General features: G+C 35.3%; 1 protein-coding gene and 1 non-coding gene across 2 annotated transcripts; both read right to left on the bottom strand.

Moving 5' to 3' along the window:
- On the bottom strand, positions 1-2,215 carry LOC149487478 (uncharacterized). The gene is made up of 3 exons (XM_089696162.1): positions 1,615-2,215; positions 1,027-1,323; positions 1-97 (listed from the first exon to the last, which is right to left on the bottom strand). Exons 1-2 carry the CDS (start codon positions 1,676-1,678, stop codon positions 1,040-1,042), a joined length of 348 nt encoding a protein of 115 aa, XP_089552288.1. The 5' UTR covers positions 1,679-2,215; the 3' UTR covers positions 1-97; positions 1,027-1,039.
- A 5,643-nt stretch (positions 2,216-7,858) lies between these two features.
- Positions 7,859-7,977, bottom strand: LOC149487477 (5S ribosomal RNA). Its single transcript, XR_016315815.1, has one exon. It is a non-coding gene; the product is annotated as a 5S ribosomal RNA (ribosomal RNA).
- Between the last annotated feature and the right edge of the window lie 1,543 nt (positions 7,978-9,520).

The following is a 9,520-nucleotide window of genomic DNA, read 5'->3' as shown; positions in this document are numbered from 1 at the left end:
TGATGTTTTAAATAATTAATTTATTTCTATGTATTTATTACAATTTATTCTAAACGTAATGGCCGTAAGTTGGTATCAGCGTGATCTCGTCTGCTATCTGAAATTAAAAGAATCAATGTTAATTGTTATATTGGTTATTAATCAACTAGATTATAATTTAAAGACTAAAAATATTCAATATCTAAGTAGAAAAAAGTGTGTTTCTTTTTCATAACTTTAAGGCTATATTCCTGATCTTGGTACATAGGTACCTAATATTATTTTAAATGAATATATGAAGGTTTTTCTCATTCCATTTCATACTTCCTTTTATGGTATCAGTAAAAAATTACTTATTTCACACCATTTTATTATTTCGAGTTTTATTCTCGTCTAATACTTATCTACAATCGGTTCAGTTACAGTATTTTTTATCTTCAATTTACATCTATTGATCGATTGCATTTCTTGAAATATTGTATGAGGACACCATAATGCCTTTTTTTAAGTGGGGAAATCTTGCTACATAATACCTACTTAGAAGCTATCATGCTACATTTTAACAATGGTTCTAAAAAGCTTTATGGTTATGTTTATTCCTTTAATTATTTTCAAGGTTTAACACTTCTTCTCAATTATTTATGAACAGAGTTAATCACTACCAGCCACGCCCGTGTCCTCCTGCAATTCAAGTTTATTAAGGTACAGGCCTTTGCTACGAGAAATATTTTCAGAATGTTGTTTCAGCTGTTTGATTTTCAATGTGTTATGTGCCTTGGGAGAATTTTTCGGGGTAATTTCAATAATTTTGTATGTGACGAAATTGATACTTAAAATCAATACTCTGAAGTGATTTTCACCAAGTTACCTGTTCACAGAAAAGATTTCGTGCAGCTTTTTCGTTAAGTAGATTCGACTTTAATTACCTTCTACTATTTAATTCGCATGCTCAATTATAACAAATTTTATTAAGTCTCCATAGACCATAATGTGTGTATTATGTACATATTTACTTTACAGTATAAACTATAAACATATGTCACATACCATAACAACGGCATTATTTCCCGTAGCCGTAACCACCGCCGCCGCCGCCGCCGCCACCGCCACCGCCTCCGCCGTAACCGTAACCGAAACCGCCTCCTCCACCGCCGCCTCCGCCGCCACCGCCGCCGCCGTGGCTTATCCCATGATTAAAGCCTCGGCCTCCTCCAAAACCACCGCCGTAACCTCCGCCGTGACCACCGCCGTAACCACCGCCGTGACCACCGCCGTAACCACCGCCGTGACCGCCGTAACCGCCGTGACCGTGTTTGAAACCGCCGTGACCTTTGCCTTTAAAGGCTGAAACATATAAAGGATATTTAAATATTTGTAATTATGAATTGCAATTATTAATGCAGTCGTCTGGATATTTTTTTTGGGGGCTTTTAATGTTTACTTTGTCATATTGTAACGAAGAATACACAACTTAAATAAGATGTCATTACTTAGGTATATTCTTTGTTAAAAAAAATGTTTTTGCTTCCATCAGTGAACTACTTCGTGCATTTTAAGATCTTAACACCAAACACTCTTACGATAACAATACACTTTTAACTTTTTAAAACTAGTAACAAAAGTTTAAATATTTACTTGGTGCGGCTTGAACGTAAACCAATATCCCAACCAGCAAGCAGACTGTTAATATTTTCGCCATCTCGATAAAACTACATAAATCTTTTACGTTTTTGCCTTATATAGTAAAGATGTACCAGAAACCGGCAAACTGAGCGGTTTTGTGAAGCGAATTATGAGCGTGTCTAATTGCTTTATGCTAATGGTATTTAATACTACCTGTAACCTCTACTTATACGTCGGGTATACCTGTATACCGGACGAGATGGGAGTTTTATAGACCCCTAATATGACATAATCGATATACATAAAAAACTCCAATCAACGATAATAAGCATCGACATCACAATCTTCATTCGAGTGTGTTATTAAAGATATTAAAAAAGCTAAGTATTGACGTTGGAAAAATAAGTTTTGCGGTTTATGTATGGTTGTTGAGTTGAATTTGTAATTAGTTGCGTTATTTTTAAAACGTTTGGTTCAAATATTTCTCTCTATACTAGGTAATATAAAGCCGAAGAGTTTGTTTCTTTGCGGGTTCGATTTGAAAAATTATTTCACTGTTAGATAGTCCCTTTTTATCTCTAGGCGTTGTCGTAGCCGTCCTCGAAAAAGGGAGCCTAAGTTAGCCTATGCTAATGTCATCACGCTAAGACTAATAATTACCGAAACGGTGCGTGGGTAAAACTGCAGGGCACAGCTAGTATTTCATATGAATTATAATCCCATAAACAAAAATATTGAAAGAATAACTCGCACTAACATATTATGTATTTTTTTTTATAAAAATAAACAAACCGTAATATTAGAACAACGCACAATGTTTTTCCGGGTTATAATAGAGTGGATCGAGCTTCTCAAACCACAAAACAGAGCAAGTTTATTTTTTGTTTATGCTCAAACGCTGCGTCAATCATGCCATATTTTAATCATATAATTTTCGATGTCTAAGGCGCGGGTCAGACACAAGCGGCGCGGGCGCGGGCGTGCCATAAGCGCACCTCTTGAATCTGTTTTGCACCACGTCCTTCTTACACATTTTGTATGAAAGAATTTTGGACAGGCGTCGAGACGGCACGCCACGGTTGTGCCAAGGTTGCGCCAAGGTTGCGCCGCCTCCAAAATTATTTCATACAAAATGCCAATAGCGCACCCGATGCACGCCGGCAGCGCGCCCGCGGCGCTCCCGGCGCGCCCGCAGCGCGCCGCGCCGCTTGTATATGTCCCGCGCCTAAAACAATTTTTTGAAATAAATCATAACTAATATCAGAGATGCAAAAGAAACTCTTGTCTGTCTGTCTCTTCTTCACGCCTCAACCACTGAACTGATTGGGATGATGATAATTTATTTATTTGAAACAATTAGATGACAGAGATCCATTAATGTTAGTGCGTGAATAATAAGTTAATGTTAGTAAATATTAAAAATACTAATTATTAGTTGACGGGGAACCTTATGCGTAAACCTGTCGCTTTGAATAGACAATGGAAATCCCATGGGAGCGGAAACTATGCGTGTTTTCCTGTACTAGGTAACTGGGCGAATACGTGGTTGCGGGCGAAAAGCTAAATCTAATCAATTTAAATTCACACGTCCGTCAGTTCATTTCTTAGTATCAAATGTAAATAAAACCTCGATTGCATAATACTGTTTACATTTATTCGCTTTACATTCACAGAAATACATTCACTGTTGACATTTCGTTAGTACTTCAATGAGAAGTCTATATCCTTAATATAAAATGTATGTAAACAGTTCTATAGATTTGCGAATTGCAAAAGATATATTATAATAATGGATATATTATAATAATAGTTATGATAATATGTTTCAAATTAGAATGTGCATGGATTTTCGCCTTGTGTTGTCGTCGCATCGCTGGGAAATCGGAAAAATCGGTTAGTAGGTTCATTAAAACAAGATTAATATTAATACGCAAATAATTCACGAAAAACAAGAAAACACGCGGAAAAACTATGTGAATATTTTTGTTGATTTCCGCACTTTTTATCAAGCTTTGACATATCAAGGTCATTGACGCTGTTCTTCTTTAGTTTTATAACTGTTCCATTATAATTTATAATATGAACCATTTCCATAAGTTTGGTAAATTTATAACAGATAGGAATAGTACACACAGACATTTTTGTATATTTACAATATGGAATTGTAGTCCAGTAAAGATCTAAAGGCTGTATTATTTGGTCAATCTTTTCTCACCTATACTTACCTACCTAAACAAAAAAAAGAAATCCTTAGTTGCGTTGTATATTATAATTGTATTCAATATATTTTTAGCTTTTAAGTTTTTTTATCTTATTATTTTCTATAGTGTTTAAGAGTGCTTTTGTTATTTGTTTTTTTTTATGTGGTGGTGGTACTTTGGTGATTCTAATAAATGTATTTTATTCTATTCTATTCTATTCTTAAAATCCTTGCAGTATCATAAAGTTACTTCATTCACGAGTTTAGGACTGAAAAAATATATTTTTTTTTAATCTATGAAAGATGTGATGATTTTTTATAAAAGAAGAATTCCCACTTTTTGCATCAAATACGTTTTATTTACAGTAAAGGCAAGCAGGCGATTGTGTTATTGACCTGAGACCTTGATAAAATTCAATTGTAGTATTGTATTTTTCTTATTTTTTTAAGATTAACATGACCAATTGAGTATTAACGAAATATTATAAAGAAACTAGCGGTCCGCCCCGGCTTCGCCCGTGGTACATATGAAAAATAGATGTTGGCCGATTCTCAGACTTACCCGATATGCACAGAAAATTTCATGAGAATCGGTCCACCCGTTTCGGAGGAGTATGCAGACTAACATTGTGACACGAGAATTTTATATATAAGAATAAGAAAGTTGTAAATTCAATCCGATGACTATGCCAGTAGGTATATCTTCTTGTTTCATAGTTTTATCTTCAACTAGCTTTCCGCACGCGGCTTTGTCTAAAACATTTTAAATTATATACTAAAACCTTCCTCTTGAATCACTCTATCTATTAAAAAAAACCACATCAAAATCCGTTGCGTAGTTTTAAAGATTTGAGCATACATAGGGACATAGGGATTAGGGACAGAGATAGCGACTTTGTTTTATACTATGTAGTGATGATATTTATTCGTTTATGTAGCCATTGACTTTGTTTTATACTATGTAGTGATGATATTTATTTGCAGCCGTTCTTGATTGAGGCTTGATCAATTTAATTTAATAAATTATCTAGTAAACTCATCAATAGTTTACCTCCACCTTTACTTAGCTATTATAACACGCATAATTATTTTCTTCCTTTAAAACTGAATCTCTAAGCTCAATAGCAAAGCCGCTCGAATTAAAATGAATCTCTTAGCTCACTAGAAAAGCTTTCTACAGTCGTCAACTATTTAAGAAATCTCTCTGGGGTGTAATGGGGCATCTTACGGTAGGCTCATTGGAAGTACTATAAGCCACCCTTTGTGAGGGTATAGTTCTCCAAAAACCGTAGAAGTTCCATAATCCTCTCACCAGTGGCTCCAAGTAGCTGTAGTGCATGCAGCGGCCACACCCCGAAACACCGCGTTGGCTCGCGGGCTAAACCTGGATGAGGGGGAAATCGCAGACACCTCCTGCACAGTGCACAAAGACTATCTCGGCGATGAAGGCAACCATAGCAGATATGCAGCGGACCTGGCGGATTCGGCGAGATAGCAAAGCAAGGTGGAAGGCTTAGGGCGACGGTTGAGGTGCCAAAGAAATCGTCGGCCAGACACATCATCCAATCTCTTTTCCAGTCGTAGCGGTCTCCGTTCCACTGGGCTCAGAAGGGAGAGGACGAGTGCGTGCAATTGTATATGCGCATATACTCTTGCACCTTAATATATCTTTAGATGGACTGCTATTCTCAACGGACTTCGAGATGTTAAAGACCTATGGCGATCGGTAGAGGTAGAGAGGTCAGGTTGTGATGCATACCTGGCTTTGTCGGAAACCTGCACATATGCGGCTTGGAAGAAATCTCTAGAATTTTCGACTGTTTCTATGAAATATTTGACATATAAGTATTATTTTTGTGTTAAAAATTGTAATACAAGATTGCACTCACACAAAAGCAGTGTTTGCTTAACAAAATTAAATGAAAACGAATAATACATATTAGCAAATATACAACTAACTAATTAGCCTTTAATTAAAAGCTAGACTTAGATAAACTGAAAGTATATTTAACATTACCTAACAATCGATGTAATCTCGATCGCAAATAATAAATAACAATAAGCAAGGATACCGAAACTGCAATCGAATGTAGCCTTTTATTATTATAAATATTTTCAGTTCGATATAGATAAACATTATCATTGCAATTGTTCAGACTTCCTCATATTGACAAGTTGGTAGATCAGTCTCCTTGATCTAGCTTCTAATATTTAGTTCCTAGATTTATTATAATACAAAATTGCAAAGAAACACTTCGTGTAAATAAATAAAGTTATAACTTAACTACAATACACGCTTTAAATAAACATTAAACTCATGAAATCACTAATTTTATAAAGCTGAAGAGTTTGTTTGTTTGTTTGAACGCGCTAATCTCAGAAACTACTGGTCAGATTTGAAAAATTCTTTCGGTGTTAGATAGCCCATTTATTGAGGATGGCTATATAGGTCATATATCATCACGTCAAGACCAACAGGAGCGGGTGAAACCGCGCGGAACAGCTAGTTATTAAATAAAACTTAAAAGTGGGTCAAAATTGAAACTAAAGGGATCCGGTTATATAAAATAGTACAAGCTTACAAAAATACAGATGAAGCTAATAAAAGCAAGTTAAAATCAGTATGACGTTATAAATTATATTTCATTAGTAATGAAATAATCACTTATAATACCACACGAGCTTCAAAATTATCTGGCATTTTCCCGTAGGTTCGTTGCAAACAAATTAAGGAGTCCAGTTTTTAGTCAAGGTAAAAAAATCACGAGCGCGAAGCGCGAGTGATTTTTCTAATTTGTTTGCAGGGAACCTTGAGGGAAATGCCAGATAATTTTGAAGCTCGTGTGGTATTCGGGAGATTATTTTTCCGTCCCAAATGTCGGCCAATAATTATTTCACAATTGAATTCAACCTGTCAGTTTGACGTCAACGACCAGAGAAAATTTTCAAAAAATTATCAGTATAATACCATGTAGGTTGTACCACGTGACGTCGAATGGTGCAATTCTATTGGTCGATATTTGGGTCGGAAAAATAATCAATTTAAATACAAATAAAACCGGCCAAGTGCGAGTCGGGCTCGCGCACAAAGGGTTCCGTAGCAGCAAATATAATAAATTACAGTTAAATCAACCTATCTCAAAAACTATAAGAGATACTTTGATCAAACCAAAAATCGTTGAAAGAGTTAATTAGCATGCATCACCTCTATTTTTTTTAGAATTTTATACCCCGTAGTTATAAAAATAGAGGGGGGGGGACATACTTTTTACGACTTTGAGAGCTGATATCTCAAAAACCGTTCACTTTAAGAAAAATGTTTTTTAGAAAACTTTATATCATTTTAAAAGACCTTTCCATTGATACCCCACACGGGTATGTACATCGAAAAAAAAAATTTCATCCCTCAGTTACATGTATGGGGGGCCCCACCCCCAATTCTTTTTTTTACTATTTAGTGTCATATTTTTGTAGCGGTTCATACAACACATATTCCCATCAAATTTCATCACTGTAGTACTTATAGTTTCCGAGTAAATCGGCTGTGACAGACGGACAGACGGACAGACGGACAGACGGACATGACGAAACTATAAGGGTTCCGTTTTTGCCATTTTGGCTACGGAACCCTAAAAAGGCAGGCGTAGTAAATACATTATATTCTAAGAATTATCGTACTATGCCAATTGCGTGCTTAATTTATAAGGAAAACATAATCGTGATTAAAATCATTTAAGCTGAAGACAACTATTATAATACATACATGGGCATTATTTAAATAAATGTAACAACTTCGTGACCTGTATAATGACCATGTCTTATTGGGTTTCTTGGGTTTACTTTAAAATAATTTTCCCTAGGATAGCTCCTATATAATTGTAGGTACCTACTAAAAACTTAATAAGGACTAATTGTCGCTTCGAATCATTCTTCCAGAAATATAATTCTTTCCCTACTTTACCTATTGTAATTTGTAAAATTGTAACCTTACTGTTCTAAAGCCTATAGTAATAACTATAATAGAGTTTTATCATAATGTGCCTCAAAACTGTAAAAAGCCAACATCACGCGGTGTTCCCAGGCGGTCACCCATCCAAGTACTGACCGCGCCCGACGTTGCTTAACTACGGTGATCGGACGAGAACCGGTGTATTCAACGTGGTATGGACGTTGGCGATTCTTTGTGAATATTTTTTAAACACACATTTACCACGGATAATAATAATAAAACTCTATTCAAAAGAGCGTAATGTACAAATGTATTAACAATTGCCTATAATTACAAACTTATCGATCCTCTTTGCGATCAAGTTTTTTGGGCGTCTTTTTGTACCTAGGTTTGTATTGCTATAGTGCGTTGATCGACGGAGTTTTTTAGGGTTCCGTAGCCAAAATGGCAAAAACGGAACCCTTATAGTTTCGTCATGTCCGTCTGTCCGTCTGTCCGTCTGTCCGTCTGTCACAGCCGATTTACTCGGAAACTATAAGTACTACAGTGATGAAATTTGATGGGAATATGTGTTGTATGAACCGCTACAAAAATATGACACTAAATAGTAAAAAAAAGAATTGGGGGTGGGGCCCCCCATACATGTAACTGAGGGATGAAATTTTTTTTTTTGATGTACATACCCGTGTGGGGTATCAATGGAAAGGTCTTTTAAAATGATATAAAGTTTTCTAAAAAACATTTTTCTTAAAGTGAACGGTTTTTGAGATATCAGCTCTCAAAGTCGTAAAAAGTATGTCCCCCCCCCTCTATTTTTATAACTACGGGGTATAAAATTCTAAAAAAAATAGAGGTGATGCATGCTAATTAACTCTTTCAACGATTTTTGGTTTGATCAAAGTATCTCTTATAGTTTTTGAGATAGGTTGATTTAACTGTAATTTATTATATTTGCTGCTACGGAACCCTTTGTGCGCGAGCCCGACTCGCACTTGGCCGGTTTTTTGTATTCTACGAATTGATAAGTATCTTGTTTCTACGTAGACTTCGTGATCTGTTTTCAGGGTTACCAATATATATTTATTTAGGTATATTTTTAACGTCAATGTAGTTATTGACGTATAACAATTTATACATAAATATATATAAATTAAACAATGTTACAACAACCAAATTAAACAATGTTAACAACCATCTAATTTTTACTAGCATTTTAATTAATATAATATACTCACAATATTAATATTTGATTAGCTAAAAGTATTTTTTTTATTTGAACAGTTTTTAGTTTTTACGGTAAAAACAACATCTTAATATAATTACAATGTTATGAAGTAATTATTAATATGTTCACAAGATTGACTCGTCAACATGTATTTTAAATATTTTACCTTGAGTCTAATTGTTTGAACGAAGCTTATAATGGTGCATCTACACTAAGCGAATAGCGAGGCGAATAACGAACATGCATATGTAAACTGTGCAGTCGCTGTTCGCCTTTACATTCGCGTAGCGGTGTAGGACGTACTCAATGGGAAGACGAATTTGTGATCAGTGTTCGCGTTGATAGTCGTATTCGAATGATTCGCATGTCAATTGTCAAGATGACATCTACGTGTACATCGTTAAGATGGTTAAGATGTAGTAGCCCTTTTAGCTAACATCGAGACACACTACCAATGATTGTAGAGTCACGAGGCGAATAGCGAACAAGAAAGTGTTAATTAATGCACCTTAAGATGTTGCTATTGATAAATGATTATTATGGT

Source organism: Colias philodice, chromosome 6, assembly GCF_061535455.1.
Source record: "Colias philodice isolate Cphi_HAF_F1 chromosome 6, ilColPhil1 Martin Lab GWU primary, whole genome shotgun sequence".
Classification (NCBI taxonomy): Eukaryota; Metazoa; Arthropoda; class Insecta; order Lepidoptera; family Pieridae; genus Colias; species Colias philodice.
This window is presented reverse-complemented; position numbering and strand designations above follow the sequence as displayed.

Excerpts from the sequence above, each read along its gene's own strand:
- LOC149487478 (XM_089696162.1), bottom strand. The coding sequence starts at position 1,678 with ATGGCGAAAATATTAACAGTCTGCTTGCTGGTTGGGATATTGGTTTAC. Across the intron at positions 1,324-1,614 it reads TTACGTTCAAGCCGCACCAA|CCTTTAAAGGCAAAGGTCAC; the intron begins GTAAATATTTAA and ends TATATGTTTCAG.